General features: G+C 41.6%; 1 protein-coding gene across 11 annotated transcripts in view; it reads left to right on the top strand.

The window, feature by feature from the left end:
* The window catches only part of aopep (aminopeptidase O (putative)), a 45,775-nt gene that overhangs the window by 20,586 nt on the left and 4,683 nt on the right, over positions 1-20,506 (top strand). For 8 of the 11 annotated variants that reach the window (XM_028972814.1, XM_028972807.1, XM_028972773.1 and 5 more), the window contains 5 exons: positions 336-398; positions 884-967; positions 13,868-13,984; positions 16,563-16,649; positions 18,158-18,304. In XM_028972814.1, coding sequence (XP_028828647.1) covers positions 336-398; positions 884-967; positions 13,868-13,984; positions 16,563-16,649; positions 18,158-18,298 — 492 coding nt within the window. In that variant the 3' untranslated portion in view covers positions 18,299-18,304. Of the gene's footprint in view, positions 1-107; positions 399-883; positions 968-13,867; positions 13,985-16,562; positions 16,650-18,157; positions 18,305-20,506 lie in introns of those variants that run through there. The other 3 variants (XM_028972833.1, XM_028972842.1, XR_003749159.1) reach the window with 3 other exon arrangements.

Here is a 20,506-nt window from a genome sequence, read left to right as displayed (position 1 = left end):
CTTTCCACCCCTCGTTTCCTTCTCCTCCTCCTCCCTCACTTTCCCTCCCTGTCTTTCACACTCTCATTCACTGGGTTTCCTCTGTTTTTGTTGTGTCTTATTTCAAGAGTGAGGTTGGGGACGAGAGTGTTAATAAGTGCTGAGAGAGCGTGTGTGTGTGTGTGTGTGTGAGTGTGAGAAAGGGAGAGGACAGCCAGTGAGACGACACCGGAGCAAGGATACTCCTCCATATTCTGTGATATCCTCTGTCTGACAGCGAAAGGAGTTATTCTCTCTCTCTCTCTCTCTCTCTCTCTCTCTCTCTCGCCTCCTTTCTTCCCTCCTCTCCTGCCCAGTGGCTGTATGAGGAGAGTGCCGTCTGGCTGCAGGCAGCGCCGGTCAGAGTCGCCCAACAAGAGGTAATTACACATTTCTCTTTTCTTTCTCTCTGAACAACTTAAAACAGCCGATCATTCGTTTTTTTTTTTTTTTTCTTCCCCCTGCCAAGAATGTTTCGGAATACTCTAACTCCGACTCTCTAACCAGCATGTCAGGGTTTTCAGCGCGTCTGTGTTAGTTTTGAATGTACAAGTTCAGTGTGAGAGAACTCGTCGTGGGCTGCTGACCATGTACAGCGCCTGTGTAGATTCGTATAAACCGTTAACTTACGGTCCACCGTGTCAACAGCAGGCAATGAAAGGCTGCGCCTGTTTCTGGTTATGGATGCATTTGTAATGCACTCAACTCTTTATGCGTGTGAAATGAAACCCATTTCCTCTCCAAAGTAGCAAACGGATGCCTGTGTGTACATATCATGTGAGTGACATTTGCCCAGTTCTTCAGGATTTGGAGTCTCTCTCTCTCTCTCTCTCTCCCTCCCTCTCCCCTCTCTCTGCATCCACAGGTTGAGAAATGGATTCCTTTTGTTCGTGGCCGTGGAAAGGGCAGCAAGCGGAAGAGAACAGAGCCCAAGGAGAACTTCAAAGAGGTAGCGCACTTTAGACTGCACCGTCCCTCACACTCCCATCTCTGCTGCTGCTGTCTGGGGCCTTTACTGCTTCCCCTCTCCTTGCTCAGATCTCAGGGTTGTAATCTGGAGAACAATAAGCACCTCTGTAGTGAGCGAAGGCTCTAGTGAAAAGGTTTCCAGCATTTTTGTCCTGTTTGCTGTGTTTATGTGTGCCGTATACTGTTTGTGGCAGTCGTATAAGCCTCTGGCTGTATTTTCTGATACTGTTGGGTCCGGGAACGACTGCACTCTTGTATTCGTTCCATTTATTGTCTCTCTGTGTTTGTATAGCAGACCTCCTAAGTTGTTTGAACAGTGGTTCAACAATGTTGATTAATGTCTCTCACATTTTTTTTGAATAACACACTTCTGCCTTTGTGGGGTTATTGAGGACATTTTTGCATAGAGGTGGGTGAGGTTTTGCTGCATGTGTTTTTGGTCGCAGTGTGCATGTGTGTTTCTCAAGTCTGGGCAGTGTGGACATGTGTGCGTGGGTTTCCACCTGTTTGTGTGTGTGTGTATGTTTACGGTGCTTAACATGTGCACCCTTGTGTGTGTTTATGCGATTGTGTCTGTTTGTGTGTTTTTTTTTTTTTTTTGTGAATGTGCTTCACAATGTGGAACCCCCCACCACCGCTAACCCTCACGGAGCCCAGCCAGAAATAACCGCAAATAACCCTGATCAGAGTCTTGTGTCTGTAACTAACACCCTAATAACTACAGTAATAAGGAACTACCTACCTGTTCCAACTGCCATTTAAAGCACACAGCTTAGCACTCGTATAACAGTAAAGTATAATATTCATCTAATATTATCATATTTCTTGACGTACTGACATACACAAATGATTGATGCAAATGAACGAATGAATGAATGAATGCTGCAATGATAACCAGAGCATTAAAGGATTTTTGGCTTAATTGCATTAACAATAAATAACCCGTTAGTGTTTGCCATTAGATAGAGGCTCGTATTGAGTGTCAGCCGATATAATCTTTTTGCTTAAAACGCTTGACAGTCACTGTGCTCCACGTGCTATACTTCACTACTACTTCGTGTAGATGTCATGGGGTTGCGTGGTGGTATGTAGTAGTATAATTTCAGTAAATCTCAGCATTACTACATATTTTGCATTGACCAGTATTAGGTATGGTCGATATGGCAAAAACATTTATCAAAAAATACTTTCCCAAACCGAATTATTTTTATCACCATTTTTGACTGATATTGCCAAACTGAAACCAGAGACAATAAACCATTCCTTGGCTCCATTTATAGCCATTTCATTCTTATGTAGCTTAACACAATGAACCATGCCACGTGGTACTGTGTGCGTTGCTTCCGTATTCCAGCACGTCAGCAGCCGCGTGCCTCAATTTAAAAGTAATGTAAATACACATTACATTTAAATAGAGACCACATAACATATCGCGATCAAGATCATATACAAGCATACACGCAAACACATGTATTCAATTGGTGGTATAACTTTTCTTGTCATTTTGAATGAAATAGTATGAAAGGTGTGTAATTTTGGCGGTAATTTCTAGAAATCACTTGACCTCGGCATTGATGCTGTAAGTCACAGCAGCCAGAGACAAACCGGCAGACTGGGCCAGGTTTCGCAGGACACTGAAACTGTAAAAGAGCTTCATGAAAGAATGGCCAATTACAGACAGGTCAGATATGAACAATGGGCCTGAGAGGATCTCTAGAGAAGTGTGTGTGTGTGTGTGTGTGTGTGTGTGTGTGTTTTTTGGGGGGTAGAGAAAGAGATTGTTTGAAGTTTGGTCATGAAAGCTACCCTGAAAGGAAACACTAGGTGACCCTCCCTGCAGCTACTCCCACCCTCCCAACCCCGTAACTGTGCTAGGCTGAGAGAGCCCCTCCAGCCGCCCCCCTGCTCAGGGCAGTCCAGGTGTATTTTATATTACTCATTCATGTGACTTCAAACAGCAGCTGCCCCAGCCACTGCCAGCCCATAAATCAGCAGAACAATCCCTGCAGCCCTTAAACTGGGTAGAGCAGGAACCCCGCCTCCAGCCAGATTCAGTGCCTTGAGGGACCAATAGCCCTCAGAGCACCACACCCTAAGAGTAATGTAAGACTTTCTCTTTATGCCGGAGGGGGCTGGGTGGTGGGCGGAGCCTTTAGTAATGCTTTTAAATCTGTCTTACTGAACCCAGTTTATCCCATCCGGGGGTGTGTTCCACAAAGTGGCTTTTCTCCATTAGCTAGGCTCAATTCAGTAAAAAGTCATCATTGTTCTTAAGTAAACTCTCATTGCGTTTCGATGACTTAGGTTATCCCCAATTAATTTAGATGTCTTGCTTTTTAGATCATCCCCTGGTCAACACTGAACATGCAATTGTCAAAATGGTGCATCAAGTACAGAAGGGATGGTGCATGGAACAGAAAATATGCTGATGAAGGGAAACCGGTTTAAAATGAGTACAGTGAGTTTGAAGTAGCCATTTATATTGATGGCCTTTGACAATTGTTTGTTATTGGCAATAATAAATACACACAAAATACAATACTCTCCAACAATACAGAGCCTACAGTATGGTCTGTGCAATCTGAACAGTTAATGGAGGAAATGCTCTTTGTAAGTGGGGGAAGAGATCGCCCCAAAATGAGTTCCCAGAAAGCCAAGTGTGTGTGTGCACTGAAGATAATGCGGGCATGACAGAACAGTTTTCAATGTAATAATGATCCATAATCTAATAAAGCCATAGAATGAGGCTCTGGTGTCTGGACTAGTGTCTCAGATCAGGGCGTGTACAGAACGATGATGGGAGGAGGCCGCCAGACTGATGTCAATAAAACGGATAATGCTGCTTAAAAGCTTTTTAGTTGTGTTTAGCTGAATGTCTGTCTCAGCAATGTGGTGCAGCTGTTTGCTCCTTTACAACAAGAACTATACAGCGAAATATAGTCCCCTAAACTGTACCAATGCATTCAGAAGCAGTCATCTGTACTTGTGTGGTTGTTGCTTTTTTGTTTTGTTGTTGACATCTAGAAGGAATCCCCAGATTATTCATTATACCGGTAAACAGAACAATATTTCACCTCCCTTCTGCAAGTGCTGATGTCTTGGATTTTCCGTTGTTGTTGTTTTTACATTTTAAAGGTTCATCTCCAGTTTCATTATCCATCAGTGGCATTATTTTATTTGATATTCATTTATTTAAGATGTCAAATATAACAGAATCATGGTCGCGGCATACAAGTTTGCCTTGACCACCTAGGAACCCAACTAGTGCAACAGAATCATTATTGGATATAATCTTTTTTTTTTTTCTTGAGATATTTGTCACATTATATTACATTACATTATACACTATACTTAGATCATTTCATGTTTTGAGATTTTCTTCCATTTTTGAAGCAGCCATAAAAAAATATTGAGCCAGTCACGTTGTTGCACATGTGTATTTTTAAAAAAAGTGCACCAATCAGGCACATTGGTTCCCACATTGGTCATCCATATTTCTTTTACATGTGTGTTTTGGCGGTCTGTGGCTGAACAGGATTTATGGATGAGGAGGGGTTTCAGGGAAACACTTAATTCAACGCTCACACAACACAGGGGCAGGAGTGTGTGTGTGTGTGCGTCTGAGTTGACATGAGGAGCAAATGAGATGTATGTTGCTGCATTTTTGCTATTGCAAACATTAAAAAACTCCACAGAAATGTGTGGTTGGTTTTGGAAGCCAAGGCCTGGAGTCTCAATTAAAGAGTGCACTGAAATACAGAAAATAAACCATGAAAAACAGACTGCAGCAGAACGGGGGGAGCATATGAGAGCAGATTATAAAAGGCTAGTTTGTTTGAGATGCCGATTTGTACGCAGCAATAAAGCTTTTTGCAAATTTGGATTTGGCAACCATGTAGGCTTGTATTAATACAAACTCCCACACATTAATCTAGGTTTTCACATGCATTCATTGAATTAAGACATCAATCTAATCAATCGGCACACAACAGCAACAGAACGAAATTGATTATTAACTCATTTGGCACCAAGACATTCAGATACCAGCCATCTTGTAAGTAATGGTTTAAAATGGCAGCTCTAACAATCTGATTTTTGATTCATTCAAATTAGTTGAACATTGAATGGGTGAACCATAAAGGAACATTATATTTTAAGAATTTATGTTCATCAACAACCTGGAGTTTTATGATAATCTGTTTCAGGAACAGTGGAGTGGAGCACAAATTAGCGGGTAATCAATGTCCCTAAGTGGGCAACTAATAATAGATTTATATTAGTATACGCCTACTCCCAGAAGTGGTGTTCCCCATTTCTCAACCTATGATTTTCTACTAGGATTGTGTTGGTACTGATATGAATGTTTTTAAATTGTATAGGATGTAGTATGCATAAATATGTTGAATTTACAGTAATGAAGTTTTCTTCTTGAGAAGCTGAAGGAAAGATGTGAAATTTGTACCTGAGTGTGTTCCACAGACGAAAGCATCTCTGTGTCATTAAACAGCAGCTGTCTCCGCTTCCCTAACACACACATGGAAAATACATCTGAAAAGGAAAAACGCACACACAGAACAGCTGCTTTAACTGATTTCGTATGTCCCGACTCCTCGTCTTTCCACATACCTTTTGAACTCAAATCCCATGCTGAATGTATTCCAAATGCCATTTCTTACAAAATAACACACAGTTGGTAAACATGAAAGCCCACGGTCAAACGTGCTGTCCTCAATAAGTGTAATTGTTGGGTGTGGTTTGAATCACGATTTCTAAAGGCGTACGGCAGGGAGGCTCAGAACAAGGAGAAACAGAAACAGGCAGGGAAATGGCATTTAATCCGCTGGTGTTCCCCGGCTACAGTGAGTGCTAAAAGCCCTTTTGGGGACCTGCAGGATGGAGGATTTGAGGGACTAATGAGCGAGCCCCCCAGACGACGCTGTCTGCTGCCCTGCAACACTGTGCTCTTAAAGCAGGGCGCACAGCTGCAGCTTTGATGTGAGACGTATTTCGGTTATTGGATTCATAGACAGGATTATCGGGACCGTGTGAAACCAATAATGTGGGCCGAATATTTCGAGGGCCTCTGCTGTTTTGAATTGCTGTGGATAATCTGTATGGGTTTTTTTTTTTTCTTTCTTTCCCATAATGACTCTTTCAGACAGAAGGTGGTGGGAACTGTTGCTTTAATTGTGTAAATGGATTTGTGTTTGATTCTAGTTCAGTTTATTAGGGCTGTTGAGAAAACCGGTCAATATTTTCATGTTAGGTTGTATACTCCACATTTTCCCCATCACATATCCTAATATGTGAAAACCTCAGGCAAAAACACTCAGCACAGATGTTTTTGAAGGCTGCAAGAAAAGAAATGTTGGTGCAATTATCAAAACTATGCTGGCCATGGTCCAGGAAAGCAAACTTATCTGATACATTTGGTGTCACTATATTTGGGTGGAAAGGGCTGGAAAGGTTAGCGAGTTTGAACATAATAGCATGGACAGAAATAGCTAGGAGACTGGCTGGCACAGTTGCCTAATCCAGCTGCAATCAACCCACCAGTGTCAGAAAAAGAGCATGATGACGATCATTGTCAGGAATGCAGCCACCTAAACGCAATGGCCGCCACGTCACACAAAAGGGTTTCTGCAAACGCATTTCAGTGGAGGCTTTTTGCTTAATGAATTATTGTTTTACTGCCTTCAGCTGCCACAATAATTTGATTAAAATGCAGAACGGACCGTTTGTGTGTTGAAGAGAGACTAATTACCCTTTTTATTGGTGCGTAACTATTTCTGTCACACAGAATACTCTCCTATCAATATATCACAAGGGCAAAACTGTCTGAAAATTGACTGGCACAAATGTTTAACACACTTTGGGTTTTTTTGGGTTCCTCTTTTCATTTGGTGTAAATGCATCAAATGTGGAAACACTAATAGCAAGATTCTGTCTCCTCTGTTTACCTCCAGTTTCTTTCCTGATGCTACAACTTGTTCACCCGGATGCATCAGCAGACATCACAAACAAAACCTCTGTTATGATCATATCAGGTCCACATCTGGTACCAAACCAAACATGCTACCAAAACAAAGAACACATTCAATGTACTACGGTTAAGTTAATGCCTCAGAAATATACTCCAAAAATGGTTAAATATGTCAGTGTAGGTACTATGGGGTCTCCAATGCAGGAAGTAATGTTTACAATATACAGAAAATGCGTAATTTAAATTGGCATTGTAGAAATAAACCACTGTTGGAGTGGAGTGGAGTTATACTACAAATTATTCCAAAAATTTGGTTTGGTCAAACAGAGATCAGAATTGCAAATTCTTATATTCATGAAGCTTCAGCAGTGCTGTTGGGATCAGGAGGCAACTGGGCTTCATTTCTTTTTCAGAAGGCCCATAGCATTGTCTTGAAAGTCAGTGTTGTGAGGACGTGGGTTATCTGATCTTAGGCCCACCCATCAGACTCTGTATGCAGGCGGTGTATCTAGAACACTGCCTGGGTGCCAACAGGTACCAGCTCCGGGGCTGACAGACCTGCCCAAACACATGGATTGTGTTACATTTTGCGTAAGTGAAATGGGATGAGCCCAAGTGAACTTCACATTCACATTTAACCCTTTATTTATCCTACCCCCAAAGCTCAGATTAACAGACCACCAGACAATTAGAATATAGTGACTACAACCTATGAAAGGAAGACCTGCACAGATATCTGATACTTTGTACATCATAATATTTCTTTTAAGCTTGTTGTGTCAGGGTACATGGCAGAAAAGAAGGTTCAGCTTTATTTATGACTGATTTAATGGAGGGTGCTCTAGCACTATGAACTGTAGATAGCGACATGTAGATAGCAACCATTTGTAAAGTTTAGGGTTGATGTTAAATATGTTATCCTTCAAAAGAAGGTTTTGAATGTCAGTGTTCTTGAGAAGGGTGAGGTTTGCTGAAGATGACAATAGTATGAATAAGGTGTGGATGTAAAGGAAAAAAAGACAATACAGCCAATTTACACAATTGTGGAACTGATGAGGATAAACAATTCTAAAGAGTGAAAAAGGAAAATGAAGACCTGATGAGCACAATTCTGTCTTAAGCACTGTATAGCAGTCAGTAAGATCCATCCCGAGTAAATGCGTCAGTGCTTGATTTTATATCTGTGCCTTCAGTGAGTGTCATGCTAAAATTTTAATGTCTGTGACCTGGATTAATGTGTGCAGCTTTGATTTCAGACCTCAAAAAATACCCAAGCTGTGCATGTTTGTAGGTTTTTACACTCTTGTAATGTTTAGTAAGAGCGTAAAACGGCGTCATTAATTTTTAGCTTTTTCACTGTCTCATCCATGTTGAGGAAATGAAAGCTCAGAAAACTACAGAGATCCATTTTCCCCCGGTATTTTTTATTGAACGCTTCCTGTGCCCAGCACTTGGGGAAGCCGAGATCCCTGTAGTCACTCTTGCAGCAAATACAGGTGCTGACTACATGCCACTATGGATGGGAACATGTGATTGTAATCCTAATGAAATTATAGCCTCATAATTTTGTTATTATATGACAACATTATTTTGTTAGTCTATATTTTCAAAATGATTTTTGAAATGACAGTTGAGTATGAAAATTCAGTACTGTAAGGTAACAGAAAAACGGCTTCTGGTCTGAGCTGGTGTTTAAGCTTCATGACAATGTTTTTGGAATACATCAAGTACGGCTGCACGATTTGGGGAAAAAGACATATTGCGATTATTGAGATTAATATTGCAATATGCGATTGCGATATGATAAAGGACACTTGCTTGTATATCAATGAAAAGTCACATACTAATAGTGAAATGTTTAATTTCAAAGTGAAACATACAAACTACTTGTAACAACCTGAAATGCCCAGTGCTTTCAAAATACAATATTCTACAAAATTAAATTAATGTAAAGTTTTTTGTGATTTCTTTCGAACGACAAACCCTGGTAAGGCTAAACAACTGTTTTGATTATATTTGACCATTATAAAATCCCGTATTATAGTTCTTACATTTAACCAAAACGTTGTTTGGAGGCTGACTTGAACACAGGGATGCTTAGCTTTGCTAGCTTAGCTAAGGTTAAGATTTGTAAACTGAGGTGAATTTCTTTAGGAAACCTTCAAAGTTTGAGAAATGTTAACTAAACAGCTAAGAACAGTCTAAATAGTTAATGCCTACGTTTAGCCAAAACATTGTTTGGAGGCTGACTTGAACACAGGAATGCATAGCTTCGCTAGCTTAGCTAAGGTTAAGACTTATAAATAAAAACAGGATTTTATAATTCAAAACAATTGTCCAGGTTTGGAGCGTACTGCGGTTTGTACAGCCCCAAGCAGCACAAGAGTGATGCATTTTTATGCACTTCTCTCCCTAGACATGTATATGCTTCACGGCACAGCAGAGCCTATGGCGGCGACGTTGACGTACGATGCAGCACGTCATGTGGCGTCTAACCATATGTCTCCGAATTGAAAGTCATGTGACCAAAAACGTCACATCCGCCTGAAGTGAAACTTCAGTCAGCTCGCAAACTTTGAGAGAATGAGAGAATGGATCGGATATGTCGCCGATCCAATCCATTTACTAATCATTTAAATCGCAGCTGTTTGCGTTCATGTAATCGCACAGACTGACATCGCGATTACGATTGCAATTAGATTAATCGTGCAGCACTAACATCAAGCCACATTTAAACCATGGCCAAAATTAAATGACCTTGTTAGAGACCATTGGAGTGAGTGTTTATTATAATCCAAGATCAGTTAACACCAGTTGGCATGATTGCTCTTCCATACAAAACCAGGAGGAGATCTCGGAGGAAACTGAGGTCAAAGCAGAGTGATGAAGTCCTTCACATGTGGCTTGGGAGTGACAGGGAATTCTTGATTGAGGTGTTGACAAAGATGAACCTTTAATATATATCCTTTTTATATTAAACAGCACAATGCCAAGGAAGCCATGACTGATCATGTGCATGTTGAGATTAATGCTAATTGCTAAAATCTTGAACAACTGAAAAACCACTTTTGCTTGCAACCCAATAGTTGGGACTCTTGTTTTTTTTTTCCGTTGTGTTCCAAGTACTTCTATCCAAGGTAGTCAATGACTGTCTCTTTGCTTGATGGTAGCAGAACACAAATCTAAATTGGCTGGTGAGCCCCAAGGACTGGGTTGAGAATGATTGCTTTACAGTTCCTTGGAAGGAATTGGGTTTGGGATGTAATGTAAATAATAATCATACATATTCAGTGCACAAAAATGATCTCTCTACAAAAATGTGTCTTGATTCAGTCTACATTACCGTTTTTCTGCTGCTTTTTATAATTCTATGCCAATTTGTTCCTAGACTTTTAATTGTCAATGTTAATTATAAAACTATTGCATTTTGCCATTAAACTCATGCAAGTGAACGTGATGTGATCACACTTCTGCTTCACGCTCAAATGCACATATGAATGATAGTTAGAACGAACAATTACTCATGTTGTTTTATTCATGTTGCTTCAGAAATGCAAAAAAATAGGATGAGAGTTTGATGCATAAAACTACAATGATTCTACCTACATTTAACTAAAGGGAAACAGGCATTCTTATACACACCACACATATAATCCAGTAAGCCTCTGCTCAAGCACATTCCCACACCAACCATCTGTCCACTTTCATACTCATATTTCCAGAGGCCAAACCATGATGACTACAGACAAATGCTGTTGTAAAATTTTGTTGCACAGGTCATATCTAGAACTTATTCTAGTAGTGATAAATGAGGACCACGGAGAATAAAAGGACCAGAAAACTCTGTCACATTAAAAGTGTGTTCTCTTTTTGATAAGTGTTCCCTAGTGAATACATGCCCCCCTCCTCACACTGAACACTCAGAAATCTCAGGTTGCTAATTTGAGTATTCAGTGACGTTGCCATGGAAATATGGGAACAATTGCTGGATATCAGGCTGTTCCCTTATGCCCTGAAGAAATTTTGAATGAACCATAAAATGCTGAAAGGATTTTTTTTTTTATTCAACACTGTAAATCTTCCTATTCCAGTTACATAAAATGGTATATTTTGAAAGTGTAAAGACACAACTGTCCATTCTATTTTTCCATCCTTCAATCATCCATCCTTCTCTCAAAAGTTACTTAATAATAATTATTGCAATCAGTGATATATCATCAGAGACTGCTGATGACACAATGACAGTAAGCAGTATTAGCAAGGTTGATCATACTGGCATCCTGTCAGCAGAAAGACACGCCCACTGATGTTGTCACTGTTTATACTGGCAAAACAACCAGCTGGTATCCAACTTTTCCTGTCTCCAAGCCACTGATATACACTTTAAATTTAAAGAGGAAGTGAAGTGAAAATTGATCAAAAAGTGATCATTTGTCACATGTGACACACTACAGCACAGCACCCAGCGCACCCAGTGACATGTTGTCTCTGCATTTAACCCATCCCATGAGGGAGCAGTGGGCAGTCATGAAGGCGCTCGTGGACAGTACTTTGCTCAGTGCCACCTCAGTGCCATCTTGGTGATTCGGGCAATCTTCCGATTGTGGGTCACCCCCCCACCCCCCCACCCACTTGCCACCACTGCCCCATGTCCTGCCTCAAATGTATGCTCATGGAATTGATCTTGTTCCTTTCACAACATGAGCTTCTCCATACTGTGGATTTCATGGCAGATTTTGTTAAGAGTCCAAGAATTATACAAGAATTATGACCATTTCTGTAGCTACCACACCAGTCAGACCCTGAGGTCCTCCAACCGGTGAATATTATCTCTCACCTACAGGTGTCATGCCCAACTGCACCAACCCTGGTGCATCCTCAAGGTCAAAGGATGAAGGCCAAAAGTGCATCATGTACAAAAAGCCCTAATCGCCCTTCTGAACCAGACTGCAGCTTTATATTCTTCCCATGAATAACAAACAGGAAGGGGCACACAATGTACACCCTTGTCAGAGTCTGACACTCACTGTGTACAGGCCTGACCTACACGAACAAAGAGTTCACTTTGAGCGTTCAGGGACTGAGTGGCCCACAGCAGTGATCCCAACACCCATACTTTCACAGCACCTCCAATGGGATACCCTTGGGGTCTGTAGCTGTAAACCTTGTCCATGTCTACAAAACACTAGGCTGGCAAACTCCCATGCCCTCTCCAGAGTCTGGTAGAGGGTCAAAACCTGGCCCACATTCCTGTTCTTCTGGCATGGTTTAAGTTCAGTTGTCCCCAAGGAGAGATGAACCCCATCAGATCAGTGCAAATGCATCACCTTCATCCTGTGATGGAAACATTGTGTTCCAGAAGTATGTGACTGAATTGTTTATGAGTATGGAACGGTTGACAGCTGAAAATGATGTAAATCATATGCATAAACTTTAGTGACCATATCTGGTTGAACATATATGATGGATAACTTTTAGGAATGTTTTGTTTCAGTGTCTTACGTAGGCCCACCACTAGAACCATCTAGACACAACATGAGGGAACATTTCTGCCTTAACCTCATAAAGCCTCTAATGCTGGTTCTTTAGTCTGAGCAATGGAAACATTTGATATTTGTGAAAAAGGAAAGTGGCCAAAAAAAAGGAATAGATTAAGGGGTGTTCCTATTTGTTTGAAACTGTTTTAAGCATATTCCAGCTTTATCTTTTTGTACACCCGTGATGGGAAGTTTCAGGACATAAATGCAGCTGGCAAAGGTCAGCAGTACCAAGTTCAACTGTAGGACAGCACATACCCCTCTCTGTCCCCTTTTTTCCCCCAGACGGCCCTGCGGCATGAGGATATCAGATTAAAGTGGCTTATGGGAGTACTCTTCTCACACCTGCTTATTTGCAACAAATTGACAAAAGAGTATAGGATTATTTTGCCTAGTGCTTTAATATGCATTTCATATTTGATTTATGTGTGTGTGGGGGATGTATGGTATATCCACCTGGCTCTTAAATAATAAGAGTGAATACTGCTTTTTGGAGGCTTCTGATAGGAGGTCAAATGTCAGGCAAAAAAGATCCGAACAAACACCCTCCACACACACATGCACTGACGCAAACATATCAGGTTATATCACATGGATGCTCCCTGCACACAATGGTGGAAGTCGGCGCCTGACAGGCCGCAGAGAGCGAGGTGATGTCACTGGACAGAGGCAGGGCAGTGTGGGGGCAGCAAGGGATGGAAGGAAGTGGCATGACTGAGAGCAGAGGGAGGAGGCTGATGTGATAATGTGGTAATAATAGCCGCTGTGCCACAGCCCATCTCCTTTTCCCATCATTCACCTCCCCTTCTGGCGTCTCTCCTTTACTGGCTCATCGCTCTTTTCCCTCTCCCCCACTCTATTATTCTTGTACACACACATGCACACTATACACACTGGTCTATATGACCTACAGTCAAATCGCAATGTTGATTATGATTTCTATTATGTCATGAACATGGCATAAACATGAGTTGTCAGTATCATGCTTAGTCATGTCAGTCCTGTTAACCCTTGACTCATGTATAGAAAGTGGGGTCAAACTATTTCTATCGAGATACATTAACGTTGAACTATAATCAGCTATATTAACGTTGAACTATAATTATTTCATTACTTACGAATTTGCAGAAGCTGGGCATTCAGGAAGAAAATTAGTCACAAATATTTTCACTATAACAGTGTTATTGCTATATCCACTGCATTGCAATGAATATGAATATTACATGAATGTAAAGGTTTATTTTGAGCAAATGGCAGCAATGTGTGTATCTGTGTATGCGTGCGTGGATTTGTATGAGTGCATGTGTATATAGGCATATGTGTGCGCATTGTGGATTATGTGTGTTGTATGCACTTCCAGATGAGCCCAGATCAGAAGGTGTTGTTTTTGGAACTACTGCTACAAGAGGAGAAGATGAGTGTGTCTTCACTTCGGACTCTAGAGAGGACCTACACTCTGAACGCACAGGATGCAGAGGTAAACAACAGATACACATATAAAAAAATAAAACACACAGACATTTATGAAAGTTATTTTTTTTCTTTTTTGTGGTATGATGTGTTAATGTGATACATATATGGATATTTGATGGATATATATGCATATAACCTGAAGACCTTGTACCTTGTACTAGTCTTCACTAATTAAACGTAATTAGGTGACCATTTGGTTAGTAAAGTTGAGATTAGAACTGTCCGTGTGTGTGTGATCATGTGCATGTGTGCGCACGTAGATTCTCTTGGTGCCCTTCCGTCCTGTGCTGGTACCAACAGCTGTGGGATGCTGAGCTGCCTTCCTGGGGAGAACCCTGGGGGTTGGCAGCTGCAGGTCTCCCTCCCTCTCTCACTCTCTCTTTCACTCTCGCTTTCTGTCGTTTCCCTCATGTTTCTCTGCTCTAATAGGAGACGCGTAATTACACGCAACATTCCTCAATTTATTACACCAAGTGTGTACTTGTATGTCCCCCCAACCTCACAAACACACACACAGTGTACAGTGGCCCCTTATGCACATTATCCAGTAGCCTTTAAAGGCCATTTCCTGTCCTCTCTGGGTCATCCTGCATGTGTGTCTGTCTGTGTTTGTGTGTGTTTGTGTGTGTGTGTGTGTGTGTGTGTGTATGTATGCATGAGAGCTAGCCTGCTGTTGCAACTGAAGGGCTGAAGGCTTTCTTTGCTCTGGGTGTTTCTCTGAGCTCACAGCAGGTTCCTTCTCCTCCTGACTGAGGAGATCTCTGTTCTGGAGGAAGTGACCTCGCATACCCTTACCCCACACAGGGCCAGCCTACTAGTGTGTGTGTGTGGTCCAGGTTTGTGTCTGGATACAACACTGTTTCTTAATCACAGTGACCACAAGCAGTTCACCAGCAGGGTTGCAATGTCTTGATGCGATGTAGGACTGTGCCACTCTACACCCTGATACCAAGGTCATTTTGTGTTGTGCCATCATATTTGAAGAATAAAGACAAGAGAGAGTTGTGTTCCACCTACACCACTGAATCACTGTTGGAACAGTAAAGTTAGCAAAACTGTAGTTTTAATATCCTCATTGAAAACACTCGAATCATCTGTTGCTGGGGTTGCTACGCAACAACGTTATGTCAGCAGCCAAGTTAGTAGCAGATGCTTGTGACTTTGGGCTGTGAATGGTAAACAAGGTAAATAAGGCGTGATAATGATATTTACAGAGCCTGTTAGTCCTGTGTGATGTCAGAACTCCTTGAAAGCCTCTCAGCAAATCACAGGGAGAGTGTGAATCTCCTACTGATTAAAAAGAACAGCATGACCATCTTAACATGGTAAAGCAGGGAGACCAGGTAGTTGGACCAGGTTAAGGTGTGATACCAGCTAAAACCAGATTAAAGCAGCAGGTGTGACCATCGCTGATCAGACCAGCTAAAAAGGCATTATTTAGTATTTTATCAGGGGCTTCATCATCAAAATCTAAATTTTTTTTTTAAAGAAAGTTCAGTGATTGTCACATGTGATGCAGAACAGCACAGCACATGGTTAATTCGTCCTCTGCATTTACCCATCACCCTGAGTGAGCAGTGGGCAGCCATGACAGGCACCCGGGGAGCAGTGTGTGGGGACGGTGCTTTGCTCAGTAGCACCTCAATGGTTCCTTGGCGGATCGGGATTCGAACCCGCAACCTTCTGATTACGGGGCCACTTCCTTAACCGCTAGGCCACCACTGCCCTGTTGGGGAGTATGAAGCCTCCTTAAAATTAAATATTGATACTGAACTTAGTGCCCTTAGTCCTTAGAGCCCAATAACAACTTATCCCAATACTGATATATTGAGCACTGCGCTGAGTGTAGAGAGCAATATTAATTCAGAGATCAAATGGCTCTTTAAAAAATGCATCACTGATAATGAGGTTTTTATACCTCAAAGTTTAAACCCTGCGTTTAAACTCCACATTAACCTTATTAATCACCAGTTCGGGATCTCCTTACCTATGGTGTCACATGCTCCCATAAGCTCATGTTCAGCTTTAACTAAATAGGAAGTGAACTAACCCCTAAGCCTTTCCCACAAAGGCAGTGCATATTGAAAATATTTAGAGGCAAATCGCTATCTCTCCCCATCACAGCCGGCATTGAAAGATAACGCCCAGCGGCATGACGCACCTCCACATGCAGGTGCTGGGCTTTCAGGCCGTCTGGATGTGACTGCATCCTGCCCCTCTGGCTGGTGTTATCAGAGCGGATAAGAAACATATTCAACTAAATTAATAAAATCCTTTGTTGAGTTGTGTATGATTATAATAAGTGAGCGAGAATGAGGGAATCGGAGGGAATGCTGGGGGCAGACAGAGCCAGTCTCTCAGCTCTCTGGGGGCTACAGCAGAACAGAGCTTCTATTGAACCACTCAGGCACATCAGCTCACCAAACACAGAGATCAGCAGCGTGCCGGCACACGCGCGCACGCTTGTACCACACGCACATGCTCACAGCACCACTGCGCACACTGTGTTGTATGACATTGTTGATCTGAATGTGATGGATGCCAGGAAGTAACCTGCACTTTGTTTCTCGGTGTGTTTCCAGGTTAAGCATCGCTGGTGTGAGCTGGTAGTGAAGCATAAACATAGTGCTGCATACAAAGATGTGGAGCGTTTTCTAATTGATGACCAGGTACATAAAACACACATGCAGCACATATTGTGGTGATTAATCAGTAGACATTTTCGAACTTCTTCCATGAATTACGTATTTCTTTGTGAAGGACATTTCAGAAATGAAAAAAAGATTTTTAAAAGTCTGATAGTCCTTTATTTGGGGCGGGGCTAAAGATGATCACTCGTAAGAGGTTGCAGAGAGGCAGAAACAAATTTGACAAATGATCTGTTGTGTGTCGGTGTAAGACAAGTGTCTTTCCCTGAACTGATGTGGCCTTTGGGGGTGTACGGAGGAGGCGGTCCTTCACGTGGATGCATGGGTAAATCTACAGGGTCCTGACAAATTATCTTGAGTGTGTTGGTGGGACATGACTTGAATATGGTGTGTCTGATTTGTGTGGTGTGTTTGTATGTGGCATTTTTCTACTGTAGTGCACGTTTGAAATACAACATTTATTTCAGATACAATTGTTTAAGTTTAAGTTTAACATTGTGGCTCCCTCTGTATACTATTGTGTAATTAGTTTTATGCATCATGGAAAAATCATTCAAAATCCTGACGAATATAATCAGATATAATTTTATATATATATAATATTAGACAACTTTTGTCATGTGATTAAGCATTGGACTAAGTGTGAGAATCAGGCTCAATATCAACTTTGACAGGATTGACAGTGTTGAATCGGGTGAGGACCAGGAAAGCTTCAACTCACACAAAAAAAAAATCACATCAGACAAAAATACAAAGGTTTTGGTTTTAAAAAAACAACAAAAGAAAGACGAAGAGTGGGACGGGCACAATATGAACCCTGTGCAAAATCCATTATTTTGCTCATGAGAATTTCATTATTGCTTCATCCTGTTCATCTGTTGAAACATCAGCAAGTGTTTGCCAGCTTCAGCAATGAAGTTTGCTAACTCATTCAGAACTTGCACAACTACCCGACACTCCCCTCCTGCAGTTTTAATTGGATTTCGGAGGTGCTGATGCTGAAAGATTTATGGTCATATTTTGTTTTGTACATTTTTGTCTGACTGAAGCATATGTGACCGGGCATAAGAGGAGCTGGAATGCAGCCTCCTACTCATCACGAGAGGCGAGGCAAATACCATTGGAATAATTGAGTCCTTAGTCAGAATAGCTGCTTAAAAAAATACAAGTCATACAGGAGTATTTTGACATGTACAACACCAAGCTTCAATATATTAATATTTACATTTATGACATTTATCAGACACCCACAGTAAGTGGGGTTTGAACATGGATCTTGTGGTTCATAGGCGAGTGTCTTCCCCTCTAGGCCACTACCACTTTTCTGTATGTTTCAGGTTAATCTCTGTCCTTGCTATATTCAGGCTTTGTGTTTATTACAAAATCATTCAAACTAAAATTTACCATGGATCTACCAGGGGGTGCGGCCACATTTCTGGATGGTGTTGACATGTTTACATCTGTAAAGGAGTAAGTACATGGGTTTGAGTGTGTTTTTTGTGTGTGTGTGTGTGTGTGTGTGTGTGTAGGCCATGGGTGTGTACCTGTATGGGGAATTGATGCTGAATGAGGATGGTCAGCAGCAGGCTTTGGCCCGTCGCTGTTTCTCTCTAACGCAGAAGGGTATGGACCCAGCAGTCCACTCTGTGGTGAAGGAAATGATCCTCTGATCCCAGGTAAGCGTTTCATGAAATGAATACCAGCACTTTAAAGAAATAAATTACATTTGATTAATCTTTATTATGCAAGACAATAATTTAAATAAAAAGTGGCTTAATTTATTAATTATTGTTGCATTTCTAAGAGATCACCTCGCAACATCATTAACTTTATTTCCCAACTGGAAACTTGGCAGAGCTCTGTGGGTTTGCAAATCTCTTGGGCTTTTTTGTTTTAAGTTTGCCTTTTATCTCAGATTTCAAAATTATGCAGCTGCATGGTGGTAAGTAATGTTAAAAACTTTGTAATTGTGACAAAGAGAACATTCAGTCCAATTTAAAACCAAGTTCTTTAAAATAAACATTTGATATATTATATCAATGTATATTTGAAGCATATATATATGAGTGTGTATATCGCAGTTGTGTCATTGATTGTGTGTGTGTGTGTGTGTGTGTGTGTGTGTGTGTGTGTGTGTGTGTGTGTGTGTATATATATATATATATATATATATATATATATACCACATATATACCACACACACACATTATATATATATATATATATATATGTGTGTGTGTGTGTGTGTGTGTGTGTGTGTGCGTGCGTGCGTGTGTGGTACATTCAATTTATCTACATTTAAGGGGTCTGCTTTTTGAAGCTGTGATTAGTCCTTCTAGGATTCTGAGATGTTGCGATATAAAAATCCCTGTAACTTCAGGGATTTGAATATAAAATCTTACATCAAGAGGCCTGGGGACATTTTTTTTTTGTCTGGGGAAGTGGAAGGAGCAGTTACAGGATTTTTAGTAGCAGCTTCCCAGATTGCCAATGAGGGCAGATTTATGGTGAATAGGCGGAGCAGAGACGAGTGGTGGAACATGCATCCTTCAAGCCGCTCTCCCTGCATCCAGTCAGCCCACGGCGTGGGGGACAACGGGGGGCTGGAAACAGGGGTGCATTGTGAGGGAACGGCTCAATCGTCACAACGATCAGGCAGAGAGGACAGATGGCCCCTGCTGAGTAGTTAGATAAATCCATTAAATGCCTCTGTGACAAACCTTTGGTAAAGGGGAGCGGCACTTTCTTTCCACAAAACAAGACAGCTTTATGTGTTTGTCGAGGAGGGGGGACGGCAGGGTCAGGCTGCTGGGCTAATAGCAGCAGCTCTGTGCTGGTGCTGATAAATCACTGGCGAGCCAATGAGGAGCTGACAGTTGTGCCTGTTCTGCTGTTGTTGTGTAGCTCTCTCTGTCGTCAACATGTCTTCATTTTTAAACTCTCACATCACGAGAAAAACCTGCTGTGTACGTACACGTCTTGGCCATTTTACTGGATGCGCCTGCCTTACGCTTTCACTGTGAACCGTCACAGGCCTTCTTCATTCATCAGATGCCGCCTGGCACACTTGGACCGTTGCTGGCCCACGACCCAAATGTTTTCATTTTTTAAAGGAATATATTCAAAGATTTACTTTTACGTGAATTAATTGTGACACTGTGTTCAGCAAATAAAAACTATGCTACTTCTGCTTTGCAAACTGCCTTGCACCTCTAAAGAGCCCCTTGTACTGTCAACCTCCCAAACCTCCTGTCATATCCGGCACACCTTAAATGTCGAAAAAGTATGACTGTCTTCATATGCTTCCTTTTGAAAAGAACTGTATAGGGCACCCATCAGGGATGATGTCCCCCTAGCTGTGTAGCGTAGACAGTAGAAGGTGATGATGGTGCCGTCACACCATCCATGGTTGAATTTCATAACCAAGTTGTACTGGACCATCCCTCTCTGTTGGTAATGATATGACTTACCAACAGCTCAACTCAGCAACACCGCTCCTCCGAATTGGGAAAAGGGTATGAAAACAGGAGGGTATGGCCACCTGACTGTGGCGACCATCCATTCATCCCAATTCATCACGTTTTATTGAGCCGAATTTCCCATCCTGAATGATGTACAATGAGTTATTACAGTCACAGTCACACTGGAGCAACAGGGTTCAGAATCAAACCTTGTGGTCGACTTGTGGTCATCTGATTCATTGGCGAAATGGTTGAGCACAGTCCTGTTAGACACAAAATTTGGCCACTACAACAGTGGTTCACTGGTGAAAGAGAACATGCGGAAATTTGTGCATTTGTTCCAAACAGGTCTATCAATGCAGATCTAGTACTTGCTTCTGGTGGAGGGATGAGGTGGTTTTATGGGGCGAGTCTCCT

The sequence above is a fragment of the Denticeps clupeoides genome, chromosome 1 (assembly GCF_900700375.1).
Source record: "Denticeps clupeoides chromosome 1, fDenClu1.1, whole genome shotgun sequence".
In the NCBI taxonomy this organism is placed as follows: Eukaryota; Metazoa; Chordata; class Actinopteri; order Clupeiformes; family Denticipitidae; genus Denticeps; species Denticeps clupeoides.
Note: the sequence above shows the minus strand (reverse complement) of the source record. Positions and strands in the feature narration are given on the sequence as shown.